The sequence below is a fragment of the Vanellus vanellus genome, assembly GCF_965231255.1.
Source record: "Vanellus vanellus genome assembly, chromosome: 10".
NCBI lineage: Eukaryota > Metazoa > Chordata > Aves > Charadriiformes > Charadriidae > Vanellus > Vanellus vanellus.
Genome location: NC_138915.1, coordinates 16,719,898 through 16,742,860, shown reverse-complemented (window position 1 = coordinate 16,742,860; position 22,963 = coordinate 16,719,898). Strand labels below are relative to the sequence as shown.

The window sequence follows — 22,963 nt, the reverse complement described above, 5'->3', positions numbered from 1 at the left end:
AGTCCGTGTGGATCTTCTCTATGAGTGCTTCTTGATATATATTTTGAGACACAAAGCCTAAGAATACAGCACAGAATATGATAATACAGAATATAGAAAAAAGCTGTTGATTACCATTTGTATTTTTAGTCTCCTCGTTTCAGGAAAATGCCAAAAGCAAACTTCAGCAGTCATATCCAACTGTATTATTCCTCATGACAGTATAAAATAGTGAGACAGTTTCACAAACTAGGTTAAGAATCATAGTTCATATTGCTGCATAAAATTGCGAAAATTGCATAGAAATCTGTATTGTGGATCATAAGTTAACGTAAAAACTCCAGGCTATTTTTTTTTTTACTTTGTCTGTTTAAGCTACCGGGCAAGTTGTTACATGAATAAATATATTTGCTTCCTCTGAAACTGTGTAATATTAAATGCTGTGTTGTTGGCATAAAATATAAGTTGATCAGACAGACAAAGATTATTATTCTGACAACAGCGTACACAAGGGTATCGTTGTACATTGAATTTCAGTGTGTAATATGGTATAAATCTTCATGAGAGACTCAGCTTTTATTGGCGGCACAGAAGGTGCTTTTCCTTATTAAATACGGGAGATGTTCCCAGGGGATTTTTTTAAAATATCTTTATCCATTTTTTTCATATAGTCTCTGGGCCCTGAAAGGCTGACAGATACAGCCGGGTAAGCATTTCTCTTTTGAATGCTTGACTATACATACAGTCATACTTTAGCGCTTGAGCCCCTATAATGTTTTGCCTCAGCAGAACCCATTAGATCCCACACAAGCTCCACCTTTCCCATTCCATAAATGGATGCGTGTGTGCCCTGTCGATAGCCTGTGGGACAGAAAAAAATGCCTTGATTCTGTGAAATATTACCAATGAATCACTGAAAGGACAGTGGTTTGGATTCTGCACTTCGGTCATTTCTTGCTATCACTGACTATCGTCCTCTCATTACAACTGCCAAGGATTTATTTTCAGGACATGGGGACACCAACAAACACTCTTACTTCTGGACACTGCACAAAACAAAGGAACAAGAGCATAGACTAACATGCTCTCTTTGTTAATTTAAACTGTATGGATTACTTTCCTGGCCAATGCATTTATATCCTCTCTTTATTGGACGTAAATAATTAGATTTTCATCAACTGTCCATCAGAAGAGTTACTTCCTGCCACCTAAATCAGAAAGACCAAAGAGGCCATGGAACAAAAAGGCAATTCGAACTCACCATTGTTTCCCAGCCTGATTGTGGACCATAATCTTCTTTCCTTGGATAAGCACTGTATGCAACTAAAATGAGCTCAGAGCCTTCAGGCTCAGCTGAGATCCTGCTTCCATGTGTCAAAGCAGGGAGCAACTCAAACCACGTTAATTCGTCTCCTTCAGCACCTGCCCCTTCTGGACTCTTTTATGAAGCATGGCAATAATCCACAGCTTCTACATGGTACACACCACTGGAGATGTGGCTTTCTTACCAGTGTTCATCGCTTCTTCTGGGGAACCTGTGTCTTCACTGAACCTGGTGTTTGCCAGCTAGGATGTCTCTTAAATAGTACTACAGCAAACATTGCTGTGACACAAAAGCTATGAAAGGCACCAACACGCGAGTTGAATACCTTTCACCAGTTCTCAGCACCAGGAGTTTTTGTGATCTATAGCTTCCCTTTTGGACCCTGACCAAGCCACCACATACTGTCCTATCTATAGCACGGGGAGAAGCCCACCACTAAGGGGCTGTGCTGCCGGTTAGCCATGGTGAGAGGGCTCCTGGCCACTGCAAGGCTCTTGCTGTCTGCCAAGCACCTTGACCACTCCTGGTCACATGGACACTGGAGCTGCATGGAAGAAGCCCGTGGGGAGGGCTTTGGGCGAAAAGGTAGCATCTCTCTGCAAGCTGTTGTATAGACGGTGATCCATATGAAGCTCAAATGCCTTTCACTGAAAATAAAACCCAAAGGTGTTGTTTTTTACCTTCGCTGTGAGGTTTGCGGTCCCCGTTCATTGTCTCTAAGTCTAGAAAGACTTTTAGCAATTCTGCCATTCTATAACATGGGGTTTATATTTACACAATCTGTCCATTGGTTCATCTTTGTTTTTCCCTGTTGTACCTTGCCATTTTCTAGTGCTTTTGTATGTTCACGCATTTCTGTACATCTGTGTTTCACTAGTTCCCAAAAAACGGGTTCTAACCCAACACGGGTTTATACACATTCTTATGCTTTTGTTTTGGGTAGACCCATTCAAACAAACAGGCCTCTTCCCTGTACAGACTTAAGTGTTCAGATAGATTATAATTGTAACGAGACCATCTAAAATACATGTGCTGTACGAAGATAATAGTTCCCTAAGGTGGTCAACCTAGTCCAGCTTCACAAAGAATATTAGCGGTGCCGTGCCAACTAGTGAAGCACCTGGTTTTCAAACTGAAGTTTAAAATTAGACATTATGTGTGTGGTAATCCAGTGTAAAATCTTTTGTAACAGAAAGCATGCTAGTATACAAACCGTAACTCCTTCCTCCAGTTAATACCGAATTAAATACCAATGTATTCACTGAAATTGGAAGAGTAGATCCATCCTGGGTAAAAACCTTAGTCACTCAACTACAGAGTGATGGTTATGCTTATATTGAGTCAGTAGAGATCTTAAAAAGAGTGAATTTTATGGTATCTCACTTCCTCCACCTTTAATAGTCAGCTAATAGTATTAATCAGTTAGGAAGACTGTGGACACAGACGCGTACTGCATTTTGAACTGATGAAATTCCAAACCTCCGTAAATTTGTATATTGCATTAAACAAGTCACTTACTGAATCTTTATTTAACCTCCCTTTCCCCATTTGTAAATGAGAATGAGGTGGATCTTTCATGTGATGGTCTTTGTAGACCCACACCCACCTGCCTCTCCCTGCATAGTTTATGTATGTATATATACATCTGTGCCCCATAATGTCATCCCACAGAATGGGTAAGGTCATTGGGGATGAAGGAAGAACTCAGATCTGATGTGTGTGTCCTTTCTTAGGTCAGATAAGTTCAGGGCTCATTAATAGATTAGCAAACTTTTAATTAATTTATTTTTCCAAAATTTATGTTCTTCACTATGAAAAATTGCCAGTTGTGATATTTCAGACGCTTTTAGAGCCCATATGAAAAGAATTGCCATTAAAACTTGGATTTACTAATTTTTTTACAATTAATAGCATCTAAGCCTTCCCAACCGCCTAAAATTATCTTTTTTATCCCAGTACTTTCTGTTATAGCTTTATAGCTTGATGCAGTTAGACTATACCAGTATTTTTTATACCAGTACCAACAATAAAATCTATGTGCATCACCTTTATAGCATAAGTAAGGACTGTGGAATTATTATGGTTAAAGTACACATCATTAGAGTTGTCTCGCTGCTGCTGGTTTGTGTATTATGTTGAGAGAGACTAACAGGTCTAAGGACAAAACAACACTTCACCGTCCATAGGAACATGAAATTGCATAGATTGCTTTCAAAATTAGCTATCACATATAAAGTTATATTGTGTATAGCTAAATAATAAAAGTAAGTGCGTTTTTACGTACTCTTCAAATGAGGTCACAGTGCTTATGAATTTCCCAGTATTGCTTTGAGCTTATGAAATTCTAGTGTCAATCCCTGGAATGAGGACGAGAAATGTGGCACGCACATGCACACGTACGCATGGACTCACGGTCAATTTAAAAAATGACTAAACATGACTTGAAGGGCTAATTGCATTTACAGTTCACAAAATATTTTTTCACCTGTGTATGAATGTATATTGATGTGAGAAATATGTTCCGATGAGGATATAGTAAACTATTCATCTGTTAGTTTAAAGTGAATATGTCTTATTCACTGCTGATTTTAATCTGGAGAAACATTAAACTGTGTCAGCTGACTCAGTCTTGATTCTCACCTATGCCATAGGAAAGACATGGTTTGGTACATGGTTTTCAGAGCCTAATCTCCCACTGTTTTCTCCAGTTAGAAGTATGTAAATATTTTTTAAAAAGCAGAGTTAGGACTAGCTATGAGATTTAGTATGTTCTAGTTTCCTGTGTCTGCCTTTTACTACAATAACTTTTAAACAAGCGTTTGCATTTTAATAGAGTTGGGTTTGTTTGTTTTTAGCTAATATTTATTTATTGTTAATTTTTCACTGGCTGTGAAACTGACTGCATCCCAATATCCAGGCGGTAATGATTCTGAAAGGAAATAATCAGCATGGATTTCCCAAAAGAGTGCTGCAAGCACAAAGCAGACATTGGCATACAGCAAGGAAAGGCTGAACTGTAAGCACTGCTTTAAAATTTTTGAGCCCTACTTGGTGTAACTGTGTCATGATCCATATCCCTTCACTTCTTAACACGTCATTTTCCTTCTTTTTTCTACACATTTTCTTTGCTCCTTCAGCTGTCCATCCTCTTCAGCCTCGAGGCAAGTCAGTTTATGCCATTTCTTTGTTCTTTGCCAGTGCCTATATACATCAGTCCTAATAGTATTTATCAATTTTCTTGAATTTACTTACAGTTTATTCATGGCTAGTTTCTTCTTGCAAAGTTTTTCTACTTTGAAATTGCAGACCAGGAACAGAACTGTTTTTTCAGACTTCTCCACATGAACAATAACAGAACTGTGAAAAGGCTGAACTTTGAATTTCGCCTGTTCCTGGAAATTATAGCGACTGTAACCTAAGACACTGTTTCAGTAACAGTACTGCATTCTCTGAATTTTCATCCTCTGCTTGGATTTTTGCAGAACCATACAGGTAGTCTTCACTACCTGTGTTTGTTGTATTCTCTGTACCCCAGGGGAAGGACAGTACAGCCAGCAGAAGTCATGAGAATTAAGGGGGACCGTTTCTTGTGCAAACACTGATCCAACTGGAACACTTCAAAAATTTGATCCAGGAGGAGTGATGATCACTGAGGCTGCTCTCCTTCAGGGTGTCTGTAACTCAGAATAATAGCTCTTGAGTTATTAGCTGGTTATGTTTGGCATTCATCTTCTGAAGTTACTGCCAAAGGCATATAGGCAGAATAAAGTATACCGCTGCATTGATAAATATGTGTCATTTCCCCGGCCTTTCCCCAGAATTGTATAAAATGGAAAGGCATAATTGGAATGTTAGTAAATATAATAGATCAGAATTTTATTTTTTTTTATTCCCCAGCTTGAACCTGTGTAACATCAGACTTCAACCTGGAGTGAGTGACTTTCATGTCTGATTTACAAATCTTTCAAATGAAGAATGTAGTGTGGAAACAAAATAAATGCTTACTTGAACCTGATTTTTCAGTTATGAGAACTTATCAGATTAGGAAAAAAAAAGATGAGAATTCAGGCTGTGCCTGCGAAGGGAATGAGTTTGTCATCTCGTGAACTGTGCATCTTCCATTGGCCAACTGGTGGGGTGGGGAGTCCTGTGAGGTCTCGTTTGTCTCTTAGTTTATTCTTATATCTGATCTACAAAATCTGAGAAAAAAAATGGCAGAGTTACTGTGCGTAGCAATCACATCTCTAAGTTAAATTTCAAATGGTAAAGGAATTCACAATAAAACATTAGTTCCAGTTTGTAATTCAGTCTTCCTCTTTTTCTTTAAGGGGCAAAAGATCTAAGATGCAGATTTGATCTGCATTCTTCTGCATTTGTCTCTGAGTGAGCATCTTTATGAAACACTCGGAGCGGAGAGAGGGATGGTTAATAGCTGGCAGATATGGACTGGAAAACTTTTCTGCCTGTCTTCTACTAAACATTAAATCATAGCAATGTGCCTTTATTTTAGCCTTTTGATTATAAAGTATATTAAAACCAGAATTAAGAATTTCTTCAACTCTTTTCAATTCACAGTGCAGTGTGTGATGAACTATAGTTAAACAAGAAGAATTAGTAAACAATTTTGCTAATTAGAAGATGGTTTGCCAAATATGTGACCTCTTTTTTTTTTCCCTTACTGTATTTTCCAAGAGCAATTAAGAAATGGCCATAAAGATTACTGGCCACTGTTGAGGAAGACTTAATGGAAAGAGCTGTGGTAGTTGCACGGAGATAATATGTACAAATAGAGATGGCAGAAGGTAAGAATGGCCATACTGTGTCAAACCAAAGGGCGTCAAGCCCATGCTCTACCCCGGAACATGCCAAGGGAAGAGTAGGATCAAGCGTGCATCAAGGCTGTACGTTTCTGTGTCTAGAAATCCACCAGGACATCCATGAGGATGTCTTAAGCCAAAGGCTGTATCTGTGTGCTTCATCACCCTAGACTGCTGTTGGGATTTTGCTTTTATTTTCTTGCCTGAGTTTGTGGAATCACTCTTTGGTCAGATCTGAGCTAACGCCCCAGCAATAGCCCTCCAGCTGAGGTCCCACAGTAGAAAGGACTCCTTTCTATTGCTTTGCCCTGATACCTCGTACTTTAATTTGATAGCCCTCATTTATTGTATTAAATGCTGAATGGTCATTCTCTTGTAATTTTCTTTGTGTCATTGATGGTTATATGGATCTCTGTCTTATGAATTCTTGGCAATTTCTTTTCCAGATTGCGGAGTCTTGATTTATTTAGCTGTTCCTTATGCAGATTATTCAGGGAAAGTTCAAAAGCTTAGAATTAAAAGTATGTTTTTCTAATGTTAAATGATACTTGATTTGCGGTCCTTAATTTGTTCTTGTAGATTACCGTAATGTTTCATTAGCAAGTAAGACACAACTGCAGAGTTACAAATATTTTATGACAATTTCAATTATCTCTCTTTATTTTATTCTCTGGCAATAAAATTTCCAAATAAATTATTCCCATGCTTTGGATTTAATTTTCATTTTACACATGGTCGCTGATGTAGATGCATAAGTCTTTGAGCAGGAGGTAGGAATAGATGATCTCCTGAGACCTCGTCAACCTGAATTATTCTATGAGTCGATAAAATCTATAAGAAGTAGTTTTCTTCAGTGACAGCAGAAATATATAAGCATAATTATAAACATGTAAACCTGTTCTTTAAAAGGCATGCAAAAGATTCACTGTGAAGACAGAACTTGTGAATTTTCATCTGGGCATCCCTCTATAGGGAACAAGCTCTCTAGCACAGCAAGCAGGATACTGAACAATTCTGTGCTCTGTTTAATCCGACAGCCCAGTTGGCTAGCAGCAGCAGTCTGGTGGCCAAGCAGCGTTTGTGCTTTAGTGCTGCTGTGAAACCACAGAATGAGTTTCTGGTGTGCTTTACCCACCCGAACTCTCCCCAGAAGGATGTCAGACTGATTTCTTTTTTTCCTAGCTGGCGAAATGTGCTGACGTTATTTGTGAAACAAGTGAGTGATACAGGTTTGTTGTAGGTTTTATGTAAAAGCCTAAGCGTCTGTAGACAAAATGAAAAACAATGTTATTTGTATCCCTCTGGCCATGTATATTTCAAATAGATAACTGGTCCAGGATTTTAATATTACTAAATTATAAGGGAAGAAAAGGTGCCCTAAATCACACAACATATAAGAAGGAGCACTGACAGACCACATCACAACTGATGGAGCAAAGAAAGAGCATTGGGCTAGAGGAGAGAGTTGGGAGCAGAGTCCTGAAGAATATGGTGAAGGAGGAGCAAGAAGAAGAAACTTCTGGGAGCTGTGCTATGTTAGTAATTGGGAAAGATGTGGCTGCGAGGATGTTTTAATCCACCGGTCTTTGGCTGGGCTGAAGGTGGAAAGAGTGGTAGCAAGGAATGAGGAAACTTGATTGCCAACACTACAGGGAGAAATACCCATGAAAAGCCAGACTCGGTGAGGGACAGGGGGTAAAAGGCAGGCTAGGTATGGAGCTGGGAAACTCAAAGGAACACGAAAGCAACCAGGTAGTAAACAAAGTGGGCGCCAGAAACAGCTCAAACCAACAGCAGCTGACCACAATCACCCTTATTTTCCTGGAATCACTTTATGGACAAAAGCATGGGATTGTGATTTCGTTCGGGCCTGAAGATGAAATATGCTTTCAGGGGGCAGAGCATGGAGGGTGAGATCGCTCTGCCATTGTGGCCTCTTCCCACAAACATGCAACAGAGAATTTGCTCGTGGTGATGCTAGAAGCTTTGGACTGAGGATCCGCAGTGTTACAGAGCCAACTGTATTCAAAATTTCAAGGAAGGTTCTGGGTGTCGGCTGCCTGATTTTGGTGAGACAGACCCTGACCTCCTCAGCTCTAAATAAGAAGAGAAGCAGGCCTAATACCAAAGGATCCTCCATGGTGCTTCCAAGTGCCAACTGCAGTTTATCACTGGATTAGAGTTTATAAGAAATGTGCAAACTTCAGGTTTACCACACTATTAGAAGTGAAATAAGTTTCCGGAGCGAAAATAATATTTTACAAAAAACCCCTCAAACTTTAAACCATGGTGTCATCAAAGAACAAATACCAATATATTTGTATATCCAGGAATATAACTCTTGAAGTCTTTCCAAAATTAATTATTGCTCTATGTAAATCAGGGAGATATATGCATATGCCCATGAACTGTTCAACTGTAGAAATGTCTTTTTTTTCCTGTATAGCAAATGCACAAAGGGAACGGGAATGTTTGATAACTTCGGCTTTTAAATAATAAATAAATGGCTTACATTCTCAGTTTGAGATGTTTTGATTTTTGCGTACTGTGTAATACTGAAGTGTACATATTTTTTTTGAAAGATTTTTTCCCCCTTTTAAAAAGAATATAAAACCTCAAGAATATAATAAAACATCACAGTCGGTTTCTAAATACTTTGCATCTTAATACGGTTGAAGTTAAGGCAGTAAGTAATTTCTGAGTTTTTCCCTTGAGCTGCGTAGTTCTTTTCATATGTAATTATTCTCTGAGTGCATTAGATAATGCTATGGTTCCCACAGCTGTATACACATCTATAAATCATTAATGAGGCAGTTAACTGAAACAAAACTATAAAAGATTTGCATTACCCGGCAGAACCCAGCCTTAATTGACTTCCAGTTATTTACAATTAATTTTTCCATTTGGAATAATGATTGCAAGCAACTTAGGGTTTTTTTATTACTCAGGAATTAGATGCTGACTATTCATCAAAAGTTTTTACAGCAGGACCCTGTCAGTGGACAGTAATGAGCTTGAGGTAATCTCATTTTTCCATGCACATATACACATACACGCCCCCACACACATTGGCAGAGGAGACAGGGGTGGGAGGGGGCACTTGTAGTAAAACGGGGACGGGAGTCAGCACTAACCTTTTTTTTGCTTTTTATCACATACCTAAGTTTAACAATAATTAATTTCCTTTCTTTATAGCATCTAGCTGAAAGGCAACACAATGAATAGAGCTGGTTGTAGTTCTAGATAGAATAAACTGCATGCACGAAGAGCGAGTAAATATTTATTTCTATCTTTCTATCTTAAAAGACTCAAAGACAGAAACCAGGGAATAAATGATGCAAAGGCTGTCAAGTAAATATTAATCCATTATACTATTTAACAAATTACTTTTATAGGAATATAGCGTGCAAAGTAAAACCTCATTAACTTGTCATTGTTTGAGTAAGCCACACAACTCGAGGCTGTGCGTCAGACTCTGGACATACACAACTAAAAGATCTGCTCTCTCTGCCATACAAGCATAACTCTCGTTGACATTAATGGGCTGAGGATGCGTTCATCGGGAAGGGATGTCACATTCAAATTCCTAATAAAACTTAAGTCAGAAATAACCAGAACCCATTTGCAGCAGCTGATGTTATCTTCATTATCTTTGAATCTTCAATTATGAAAATGCCTAAGCAGATAGATCCCGTCAGTTGTAACTCCTGGCCAGTTCTCTGTTTCTAAATCACAGCTATAAAATAAGTAAAATCTTCTGTACTGGGGTGCACTATGCTGGAACCACTATCATTGGAATTCTCTGAGACTGAGCAAATGATACTTGTAATTATTTCCACTTTCTACCCTTATTGGGTACAAGATACATAAAATAAATGTTTGGGTTTGTTTCTTTCTCTGCCCCTCAGATACAGCTGTCATGCTGAGGAAGTAAAATTACCTGCTTTATTTTCTTGTTTCAGATAAATAATTTTGTTGTCCTTTGACTTAGGTTTAATAAGTCAAAGTGTTTCCTTTCACGAGAAGTGGCTAGGTATGCTGCTCCAAGCAAGGAACTGAAAATAAAACCAGTGTCATGAATGCAGAAAAGGAGAGTTGCAGTGAGCATTAGGGGCTTTGATTTCTTTTTAAGTTGTGTAGACCAAAGACATACAGTGGTAATATATGGGAAAGCTTAATTCCGAGTGACGGTGAAGCTAACGGCTGTTTTCTGCACCTTATCAATGGGTGCCAGTGAAAGGCCACTATAATTGGTCTAGAAAATGTGGGCTCCGTGACAATCAAACACTTATAACCTTGAAAGTCTTGCAATCTAGTGCTGAAGTAATTTTTTTTCCAGGTTATGTTCTGCTGAATTGTGTTACAATGCGTAGTGTAAAGTAACGTGAGAAGACTGGACATGGGTCATTCAGTCTGTCAGTAATTCAGAGCTTGGCAAATTGGTCCTCCCTCTTCAGCAGTCCATGAACTTCACAGATACTTAACTTATTCATGCTACACTAGCTACTGCATTATTTTAGCTGGGAAAGCTACTCTGATGTGTGAAATCTGAGAGGCTTTTCTTTTTGAAATTGGGCTGGTACCAGATGAGCAAACAGTATTATTATTTTCATTAAGATATCACATCCTGTCAACACATAACATTGGCAACTGCATTTCAAATAACCGCGTGCTTGACAAATGGTACAGCGTAATTTAGACTATCTTGTTGCTGTGTTCATGATCCTTCTTATTGGGCTTGATTTCCATGGGTGGGGAAGGGGCTTTTATTCTTTTTCTAAACTCAGAACTCCAGTAAGTTTTTATGCATGTAGGTGATATTGCTGACAATGATATTTTTTTTTTTTTTTTTTTTACACTGGGTGCAACTAGTTTAATAATTCTAAAACCGAGAAGTCCACCACATTCCACAAAGTATTAAACTGACCCACCCCTTCTTTGTTACGTGGAGTCTGGACAGAGTCTGTTACTGCCTGTTTTCAAAATAGTGAAAAAGAAATACTGTGGCTTTGGAGTTTCTTGAGGGTTTGCTTTGAAGAAGCCAAACATAATTTCAGGGAAAACAAAACTTTTATTTGGTGAAAATGTCTGTTTATTTGAAAAACCATTAACTATCAAAAATATGCAATTTACTTACCAGCTCTGTTACAAATCAAGAGTCTTAGTCCTGCAATGTTTCTCATCACAATAGCAGACTTCTCATTTTTCTGTGACTCCTTGCAGTATTATGAGCGTGGCCTGGTTTTGATTTGCTTTCAGAGCCCGCATCTGTGAATCAGGTCTGCGAATTAAACACAACTGCTTTCCTCTTTTTCCTTTTATTTTTTCCCCCAAGTTAGTAGGAGCTGAATATAAGAAATATTAGAAGAAATAAAGAATTATAGTTGTGGTGTGAGGAATTAATTTCTTCCTTTGCAATGGAATCTCAGTATTAAACTACCAGAAAAAAGCCATGAAAGGAATCATTGGTTTTTCCACTGCTGTGCACGTTGTAGAGTCATTTCAACACGTGTAATATAGGTGTCAAATGCTAATAAATCAGCTGTCAAATGCTATCAGATGCTTACTTTGCACAGGTGTAAATGATCATGTAAAATGCAAAGCACTGATCTGACACCAAAAATCTCTGAGTACCGTTTCTGTCCTCACCAGTTTTACAGACCCACTAAAAAAAGTCCAATAGGGAGTTTATTCCTTGTTAATTAAGTTACTAGGTTTTTTCGTCTGTTTTCTTACTTTTCGGGATGTGGTTGCTCCCCTGCTCCCCCCCCCCCCCCAGTTGACACCAAAGGAGAGAATGCAACAATTTATATGGAATTGCTTAATTGCTTTGGACTGGTCCACAAAGAAAAATATGTCTCGTAATAATATTACAAATGATAAAGCATTTTTCCTGCCAAAACATCTCTGTAAGTGCCCCAGCATCATCAACTGATGGCAGCACAGCTCTGGGAATAAACAGACTTTCAGCTAATAGCAGGAATCATCAGGGGAAACATGAAACAGGTATTTCTTCGTGATACAGAATGACACATATGATGAAAGTTAAATTCCAAATCCTACTGGCACTGGAGTGAATGAAAGTTTATTTTTCATTCCTGTTTATTCTTTCTTCTCTTTTTAGCTAATTCATCTTGTTTCATTTAATGCCAATGTTTTTTCCTTTCTCTTTGCCCACTTTGGTTGGGGAGCTGGGGGAGACAACAATTCAGTTTAGGCATGTGGCCTTTTGGTAATAAGATTAAAGCTTTAGGCAAAGCCCAGATCCTAAAACGCGAACAATGCAGGCATCCCATGCCTGATTTCAACCCTCCAAAGGTAGAGGTCAATGTACTATGACCCCAACCACTTCTTTGCCTCTCCAGCAGGAATCTGCTGGCACAGTCCAAAAGGCGTCTGTGCCCTGGTGCCGTGCGTACTTACACGTGATACTGTGACGCTCAACTGCTTAATGCATAATGTCTACATAAGGCTGTATGCTTCAAAAGCACTCAATAACCTTAATATAAGATGTATATCGTATTGCAATGCTGATTATGAAGGAACAATGATACAAACTTTACTATGATGAAACCATGTCTTCACATAACAATTCAAAATGACCAAGTTTCTATCCGTTATCTTCTTTCAGACTTTCTTGTGAAAAATAAATACATCTGTCTCACTGTTGGCTGACTGAAGCACACAATGATTAATTAGAGCAGGGCTAATTCTGTGTAGTTCAGTATGAACTTGCCAGTTCTCTGGCTGTTTCATCTCCACCATCCCTCTGGCTGGCCAAAATTTATTCCACAATACTGGGCACTTGCTCAGTTACCAGGAGCAGCAGGTATAGGTATGGCCTAACATGTCTGAGATAGATTGTTGGTTTTAAAGATAATGACCTTAAACATAGAGGCTGTCCCAGTTGTGCTGGCACAGAGCTGGATTGCTCTTAGTGGTAAGATTGCAGTTAGTCAGGCAGATACACTAGCCACAGAAGACAAATCGGGAAGCTCGGGCAGCCCTCATGGCTTTGAGGGAGCAGGAAGGTGAGCGATTACATTTTAGGGACAGCAAAAACTCCTTTTCCCACAACTAACCCCTCCTGTAGACAGCAAAAGCAAAGAACTGTTATAGGGTGAAAGGTGATTCAAGTGATTTCTTTGATGTACAAATAGAAAACTGTAGTAATTCATAATTAATCTATAAACTCATCATTTAAAAAATACTTGTTTCTTCTCCCCTTCCATCCCAGCTTCAAATCATCAAAGGCCCTTATTTGCAGACAGAAAGAAAGTCAAAATTTTTATTAATCATGATTTTACAAGTGCCTGAACATTTGTAGTATGTGTAACAAATGATGACAGCACACGACCTGGCTTTAAACAAGCCTCTGGAAATTCCCTTCTGCCTTCCTCCCTCCTCACCCCAGCAAGGACCCGCAGCACAGGCAGGATGCTGCGGTACCGCAGCTGGAGGAAGCAGTGGGAAAAGCGGGAAGTCTTTATCTGAGTATTGCTGCCAAAGGTAGCAGATCCTCAGCCCGGGGCCGGCGAGGCTGTGAATTATCACGCTTGTAGTTTAGGGCTAAGTCTGTGCACACGCACACACCCCTGTGCACCGGAGCAGTTGCGGAGAGCAGCTGAGGCCACGAAGGAAATTCGTAACAATTTGGGTTAGCCCACATTTTGTCATGTTGCCAAAAATACTCTGTAAATACATATATTAATGGACCACTTACTTGTAGATAGCAATTACTTAAACCAGCATTCAGCTTTTAATGCACAGGCATGCATTTCTAAAGGGGAGTGGTCTCGCTGTGTATTACTATAGATCCAGATTTTAAATTGAGATTGGTCACTATTGATTCTGTTAAAGTTTATTATGATAGCAGTCTGCATTACACAGGATTCATAAAATTGCTGAAATACATCGTCCATTAACCTGCCTGCGTTTAGCCAAGATCACCTTGTGTCCAGCTAACACCAACTTTATCGGCATAATGCCATTTCAAAGGCAATTTACAAACAAGGAGCTGCTTTGTAGGAAACCGGAGCTGTCCCAGAGGCAGATGCAGTGGGGCTGCAGGTGCTGCACCCCAACCTCGGCAGTGCCCCCTCTGCCTGCGAACACCCATCCCCAGCTGAGCTTCCTGCAGCCCATACACTGCATTAAAATGGGTTTTCAGTGTCCCTCCGCTCCGCCGCTTTTAGGTTTAGGAGGTGCTGAGGACGCAGGCACAGCAGAAGTCCTGCTCCTCTCAGGAATTCTCACTGGGAAAAAAAAACACAAAAGCCAACACCTCAAAGAGGTGATGTCCCTCTTGGGCTACCAGCACTGTAGCCAGCGGGGGCTGCTCAGCTCACTGCCTCACATGAGAAGGAGCACGGTGAAGGCTGAATACTCTCCTGAGATCGTTCCACTGTTTAAAAGACAAAGTGAACAAGGAGGGTGAGGACTGTAGCTGAATGTGAAATTGTGTCCGTGAGAAATAAAAAAAAAAAAGCTCAACGTTGCCTGTGTTTGCTGGGCTGTACCCCCAGGCAGGAATGGGATCATGGGCCTCTGCAGCTTTCTGAAAGCAGCCCATGTTGACCTGTACTGGACATGGAACCGCAGAGGACAAGGAAAGTTACTTTCCTGCTCTTTATAGCTTACTTTTAGATATGAAAGACAATTAATTCTTCCCTTAGTCTTGTCTTGTCTGAGTAAACAATCCCATCTCCTTCTGCCTCTGAATGACGTGATCAACAGAGACCTAGAAGATACGACATGAAAGCAATTTCCTCATTTTCTTGCCTTTTGTGCTCAGTTGAGTCCCTGGTGGGAAACGGCTCCTCGGCTCTACGGTCACTGTCCCACATTCCATACTGCAGCAGTCAAAAACAACTATGTAACAGTACCCCTATGCAGGAGGGTGTAATTTGGAATATTCCTGAGAAGATGATAGGAGGTAGAATTAAGTTAAAAACAAAATTGAAATCTGCACTTTTATATGAACTATTCAATCACAATTGACCAAAGCCATTGTTTGTTCTGGCTTTAGCAGGTTTCTCTGACAGAAAGCGTTAGTTACAAGCGTGCTCGTTGGCTGAACTAAAACACATAAAAAGCTCAGTGTCTTGGTTTGTCAATATTTATCAGGAGCTACTCAGTAAGGACTTAACAACAGATTCAGTGTCTGAAGTTTATCACTTTCCTAAATCTCATTTGCCAGTACTTTGACATTTAAAACTATTCTGGGAAGGGCAAATTAGAAATCAATGACGTGCTCGTCAACCCAGTATCAATGCAGCCCTAAGAAATGTAGCTCAGCCATTGATGAAAAAAAAAAGCTAAAATTGCCTTTATGGAGACTAAAGAAAAATGCAAAAATGCTTCCACTTCAAAGACCGAAATATTTAGTTACTTTAAGTCTTTCTAAAATGCATCAAAGAGGCCCTCTTCAAAATCTGCAATTCACAGGAGCAACACCAGAGTTCGGTCAATCAGTCAGAAATGCTGCAGTACCCCAAGGACCGTTTCAAGTCCTTTTTAAAAAAAAGATTTAGAAATAAGGTCCAGCCCTCATTTCAGAGAATCCTGATGTAATAGCAACTACAATTAATAAATAGTCAAAGGTAGAATTTAATTTCAGGTGCTGCAGTGTTTTACTCACACATGAGCTTTCATTAAGAGTGCGGGAGCACTCACAATTCCTCATGCTCCTGTTTCTTTGTATCATTCAATTTGTATTGTTTAATCAATGCCAGTGTGCTTAATACAGTTATTAGAATGTTTGCAATAAAAATAATATGGAATAAACCATGTTTGTACTTCGAAAGACTATTCTGATAACTAGTTCGATCACCTGTAAAACAGAAGCCAGCATTTTTTCTTGAACTGGCACCTGTTTAAGCTAAAAGATTTCTTTTAGAAATCTTTCTGCTGTATTACATAACATACTTTGAAGCTACACTTTGAAAGTTAGCAAAAGTCCGTTAACCAGAAAAAAAATCTAGTGACAAAAATAAATCAAATTTTGGATGCTAGACATACAGACACAGATAGTAGTATACGTAATCATAGGCAATATATTCCCCATAGATCTATTTAAAGGAGTTTTTGTTGTTTTTAAGTGACAGTGATTTAATACAGGGGGTGTGCGTAAACATAAGTATGTGTATATAAACATGAGTTTGTAAGTAAATAAGCATTGTGCCTATGACCCATGAATGAAAGAGTGAACACGTGATTACTTAATTCCACTTGACTCAAACCAGCTTTCAGTCACATATTTTGAGAAAGGAATGCTTCAGCTGCAAAGTTCAGAATTTGGAACATACAATAATTAGGAAAATGTTTAATACCAACCCACCCTCTTTATTATGTAATTTCTTCAAGTATTTTTAATAGTGCAAAATATTTTTTTGTATTAGTACAGTAACTATGGGAATTCACAGTCAAAAAAAAATCCTAAAAGATTTCCAAAGTCAAACAAAAAAATTTTTAATACTGTATTTTTAGCAAGAACATTTTTAACAAAGAATGTGTACTTTAACTTAATATGGTACAACAGAGAAACCATACTTAAAAGTTTCCATTATCTAACACTCTACTGCATATTCATTTTTTCATCTTAAAAGACCAAAAGCCAAGCTGAACTGAGCATAAAAAAAAAGCATCAATTATAATCCTCATATTACGTCAGCTATTAGGGTTTAGCTCACACTTTTGAATTGGTCATCTAATGAAAGGACAATTTTTACATCATTCTTTTAAAAAATGTACACACATTTCTTTTTAAAACGTAATATATATCGAGTATCTGCTTCAGTAAACAAAGCTTAATTTATAAACACAATCGAAACAGCTCCATGTTGAACAGTTTCAGTGATAAACTGGACTTGTATGATGTACAGCCAGTGAGGACCTTTGTGGCTTAAAATCATTGTGCCATTGCTGTACAGTAATAGCTACCGCCTTAGAAAAAAAAAAAAAAAAAGTTCTTTTTTTGGGGGGAAGGGGAAATAATTCCTGTATGTGCTTAAAAATACTAAAACTCCTTTCTATCTCCAGGGACCTAAAAATGATCTGTTGCAACAGGCTTGGTTTGGTATGGTAAGCTTGTAAAAAGTCTCAATATTTCTTAATGACAATACGGCAGTTTTCGATGCAGCAACAGTAAATTGCTTGAAATTGTCCTTCAAGTTTCATGCTACAAATCCTGTTCTTCACACAGTACTGAAGGCATCAAAGGTTGGAAGGGACGTTTTTCATGAACTATATAGTCTTCAAATAGTGATCATTATACATTTTTCAGCAATAGGCGTTTCCTTCAGTACATAATAGTAGGTTTGATGTATGTTCTGTTTTCTGTAGGGAAAAAAAAAAAAAAGGAAGAAAAAAGGTCAATTACACATCTTACAATTAATTGAAACGGGTGGGTTTCCTTATTTGTTTGTGGACTTTTTTTTCCTCAAACCAAATTATCAGATCTACGAGTGATACAACCTATCCATCACATGAGTACACTGTACATTGGAAAAAGAGTCCCCTGCTGACAAAGCCCTGGAGAGGAGACTGTTACGCAGAGAAATGCAGTGACCACCTTCGAACCCGGTGGTACAGGTGTGGGCACTCAGCTGGGCTAAAAAACCACCAGCCTTGTTTCCAATGGTGCTTGCCAGGCAGTACCTACTGAAGAGAGACTATAAATCTTTTTAATTGAATTTTCTTCCTTTATGACATTTGCTTTTTAATTGAACGCTCATTTTCCTTCTTTTTTTCAGAAGGCAGCCTGCGTTGTATTGATGCCTGTGTAAGATAGCATCAGCTTTACAACGTACCATTATTACATGCACAAAACCTTCTAGGGAACAGTGTGTTAAAATTGCATTGCATTAAAAAATGTAATAGAAGTATATCAATATCTGTTCTTCAGAAAATGGTTCTTTCATTCAGAAACTGCCACATCTCTTTTAAATTTATTTTTCTTTATTTAGGGAAACAAGTAGAAAGCCACTTATTTCCTTCATAAAAATATTCCTTGCTATAGTACCTATCAACTGTGATTTTTCACATTAAGCCCAGAGAAAAAATAAATATTAAAATGCCCACAGAAACTAAAGCTAACAAGAATCCATATTCTTGTTCATTATACAATGAATCATGAATCCACCCAGTTAAACCCGCAAGTACTGATCTCGAAGATGATAGCAAAATGATAATATTGAGAAGCATTTTGTATAATGTTGACATCTATCCCATTACTGTTTTACATATGCCAATACTGAACACTCATAAGGAAAGAACAAGTATTGACCTGCTAACTGACACTGATCCTTGGAGCAATCTCAAAGTTTGCCACATTTCAATTTCAAAATGCATTTCAGCTATAATATGAGTGATTTATCATTTAGCAGTAGCTGTCAAAGTAACCTCCTAGATAAAACAAAAACATCTGGAACCATAAACAGAGGAGAGCAGTAGCTGAATTTTAATCCAAATCCGACATGTTCACTTCATTAGGAACAGGAAACAGCTAATTAGTAATTGAATGTTTCATGGTTTTAAGGAGGCTCAGACTCTCCAAACAGAGATGATTTAATATGTATTTTGGATGTAAACAAGCATAAAGATCGGAAGACCCAGTGACATAACATCTCTGGAGGAACATCTGAGAGCATGGGAACCTCCAAAGAAGTGACTAACATTAGTTTCAGGCTTTTGGCTGAGTAACATTGTCTTAAACTTTATGGAGCAAATATCAAAGCCTGGGGAGGGGGTAAGCAGAAATGTAAATATTGAACGCTGTGGGTTTTGTTTGGTATTGTTTTGTTTGGGTTTTTTTCTTTTTCTCCTTCTGATTATTAGGCAGTTGCACACGACTTCTTCCCATTGCAGGCTGTAGGTGCTCTAGCCTATATTAAAGCTGTACTTCTAAAAAAAGGTAGCCGCTGACACAAGCTGCAGGTTTGGCTGCCCTCAGGAGTTGTATGAATACTCTTTTTAGGCAGTCCAAAAGGCTGAAGTTCGGCCACAGTGTGCTTCTCGCGAGCCAGTACCGCACCGGTTCTGTGTGCTGCAGAAGCAGCCACAGCAGTACATGTCCTGGGCAACTACTGCCCGAGCACCCACTCTCTTTGAGGGCTCAGCAGCCCGGTCTGCAAAGGGATTTTCTCGCCCAACCACCTCTACGGGGGGTGGGTGGATTTACAGGTGTGCTTGGTGAATTAGTCCATATAATACCAATGAAAGTCAGCAGAAATTAGATCCATAACTCGCTATGTAAAGGCCACTGGGCATCAGCTGCATCTTCTGATATGTTTGATGCTTGATATTTGTACTAAGACAGAGACCACATATGCGCACACATTTATGGTGCTGCAATTTGGTGACAAGGACTCTGTCTGCAAGAGGAGGGGAGGAATCCAGCTGTGCATTCAAGGGAAGAGTTGATTTATCAAAACTGGGATCATTAATATTTTTTTAATATTGATATTTTTATTGTATTTTAAAAATTGTTTTCAAACTAAGGTAAGAGGTGGTCATTGAAGGTGCTGCAGGCTGATGGACTGACTTATTTAAACTCTGAAACAGGTTTCAACTTTGCCTTCCTATTCCCTTTATTTCTCAAGGGAAGATCAATGGAGGTATTTGGAATACCTGTAAGAGAGAAAGTAAATGCCAAAGCTCAAGCATAGTGCAGCCACCCAGGAGATAGTATTGATCAGTAAACAGAAAGTGCATAGTTAAATATTTCCTTTTTTATAAAAACTCTCAATTATTCTCCAGAAATTAAAATACTTCTTTGTTGCTGTGCAATAAACTTAACTCCACAGCATTAACAACGTCATACAGCAACCACCTATGAGGAATTAAAGAGTTAGGAGCATCTGTGCTACCACTTATACATGAAAGACAATGCGATGTTGTCAAATTCATCTTTTTGAAGAATATTCACCATCCCCTCAGTGTAGCTGACTGCAAGCTACATTCCATTTTACAGCATTTTACTGTATTATATGGCAAAGATTTGAATAAATCTGTGTGCAATAAATGTATTCTTTTATTAGGTTTATCCCTTAATCAAATATTCATTTATGTGGGCTTCATTCTATTAAAAAATGAAATTATACAAAGGTGAGCAAAAGCGTAGATTTACAGTAGTTTAAAGCCTAATCTCATTCTCTAGGGGTAATATTGACAATATAAAAACTGTATAAATGATATTCCCTAACACTAAAATATGCTTATGAGCCCCCTGTGCATGTTATACTGCTTTACAACCTACAGTGAAATGCATGACTGGCTTAATAAGCAAGACATTTAGAAAGGATTTTTTTTTTTCCCCTTCACAATGTATAAGAAAAGTAAAGATCTCACACTTCCTCAGTGAGACAGAGCCTATCTAATAATTTTAATTTTCCTTCAGGATGGTGTTGTCTTCCCCAAGTTGTTAGTCTGGGATATATGTTCATCTCTTGCACTCTCTTTTAGCATCATTCATCTTTTTCTTTCAAGGTTTTAATGTGTGTATAAAGGACAAATCCAAAAGCAATAATTATAATCTGCATATTTAGTCACATTTTTCTTTTTTTTTTCTTTTTTTCTCAGCCTATTCAGCAGCACTGAATTTTCTGAATCCTTTGTCAGGCTTTGTTTGTAATATCTCTGTTTTAAGTCAGTAATTTAGCTGGATTTCCATATAACTACTTTAAAATAAGATTTCCACATGTACTCTCACATAACTCTTCACTCTAACTTGCATAAAGAAATGTGCCCCCGTAATGCTGCTGTGCAAATCCAGCTGAGGAAGGGGAGCAATGCGACGCGGCCGCCTGGCTGCGATTAACCAACACAGCTACAGTTTGGGATTGTTCAGGTAACTTTAGCACACTAAATTGGAGGAGAAAATCATTGGAGGAAGGAAATTTGCGATCTGCTACATAATGAGAAAACAAAGATAAATGTGTTGTATCAGTAACTGTAAATTATTCATGCAATTTAAAAAATAAAACCCAGCACTACATGTTGCAGAGAACATCGGTAGCAGAGATGAAATAATAAATTGAAAATCCCACTCTGCCAATTTAGACGAAGGAAGAGTTGGGCGAGCTTCTAAAACAAAGGTCAGGTAGAGCTGAGCCGTGGCTGCGTTCCTGCAGACAGAAGAGCGGCAGGAGGGCCGAGGGCAGCCAGGTGCCAAACCTGGGCGCTCTCAGAGGCTTTGCACAACTCCTGCTTGAGGGGTTGAATCAAAGAGTCTTATACAATACCGCAAGTATGCTGGACAGGAGCTGATCTCTCCACCCTTCCTAGGCTACGTAAACAGAGTCAGCATTTCAGTTAGATCAGAGCCAAGCTGGGCTTTGGATGCAGCGACACATGGAAAATACAATGCCATGACAATAAATCTAACTTGCAAAGCTGGGGCTAATTAGTCTGAACCAGCCTCTTGTTTTGAAGAAACAAACAAAAAAAATAATCAGAGAACAGTTGGCATTAGCTTCTACTGTGGACAAAAGCCCTCAAAAACCCCTCTTTCCCTAAACCTCTTCACAAACAGGAGTGCTGACTGGCCTGGAGGGAGGCTGCATCCAGGCCCCTGCTAGTGGGGTAATGACCGCAGTAATTATGAAAAACACAGAAAAGGATCGCTTCACTACTATAAAAAACCAAGACCTGGCCTGCAGCCAGCTCTCGTGGTTTTGGGCTAGTCATTCAGCCAAATGACAACAGCGAGTAAAACTGACTTCTTTGCCTGTTTATTAGTTGTCCACCAAAATTTTTCCCTTCCGCTTATCTGTAAATATTTTCCAAACTGAGCAGTGAAAGAGAAAAAACAACACACCATGAGCAGGCCATGATTTCCTCTCGACTTACGGAAGAATGTGAACGATAAATGCTGCTTCTGAGAGCAGCAGTACTAATGAAGTTTGGCTTGCTTGCTTTTAATCTCTCGCTCTTTCATATCGCCTCTTTTCCACCCCTGCAGATGTGCAGTCTCTGATGCTGGCTGCGCTGATGAGCCTCCCTCCGGGGAGCGGTACCAGACCTCTCCTCCCTGTGGGTCCTCGTTCCCGCAGCAGGCAGGACTGTGGCACCTGCCCCTTCAGCGCTGCACGCTCACGGAGGTGCTGCATCTGGGGTTTCATCCCCACTGATTTTGTGCTTAGGACCACTGAGTCGACTGTCGAATATTTCCACATCCATGTTAACAGACCTAAGAACTTGTACAGAAAATAAGACTTCTAATGAGTAACAACAGACAAGGACAAGAATATGTTCACTGAATACAAACTATGCAGATGCAGGATTGCTGCTGTCAGTTTGAGTCGACAGGGAGGTAACATAGTGGTTCCTGCTTAGGAAATATTCAAGCCTACTGACACTGAATTATTGAATAAATGTTTTAGCCCTTTGTAAGAATTGAAAGGTATGGACCTTCACACTCAACAGTCTCCTGGGGAAACCTTTCCTCGCCTTCTGTTTCCAGTAAATCACAAAATCTCAGCTTCCTCCCTCATATGTGTGTGTGCACGTGCTTAGAGAGAGAGAGATATTCAGAAAAACACTGCGTATCAGAAGTAGAAATAACACTGCAGCTAAGATCAGCAATACTGTTGTTTTTTAAAGCCCTGCATTTGTCTCACCGGCAGGCAAGCCATGGAGTGAGTCAGCACAGTAATCTCATGGCTAGTTACTAAAGAGAGCCCTTTTCTTGGTTAGCAGCTAATGAGATGGCTTTCAGCAGCACGTGGCCAGCGTGCGCACAGATACGACAGCCTGGTAATTGCACACAAACTTAGAAAGAGTTTTTCTAGAAACACTGCCATATGACACAGCGCAAGGTAACTGCCAGAGGTTTAACAATTCA

General features: G+C 39.1%; 1 protein-coding gene across 1 annotated transcript in view; it reads right to left on the bottom strand.

The window, feature by feature from the left end:
- Positions 1–16,571: 16,571 nt before the first annotated feature.
- DACH2 (dachshund family transcription factor 2) overlaps positions 16,572–22,963 on the bottom strand; it is a gene marked incomplete at its 5' end in the record, with an annotated part of 324,122 nt that continues 317,730 nt past the window's right edge. The window contains one exon of the mRNA XM_082488049.1: positions 16,572–17,457. Within this exon, the coding sequence (XP_082344175.1) occupies positions 17,420–17,457 (38 nt within the window). The 3' untranslated portion in view covers positions 16,572–17,419. The remainder of the gene's footprint in view (positions 17,458–22,963) is intronic.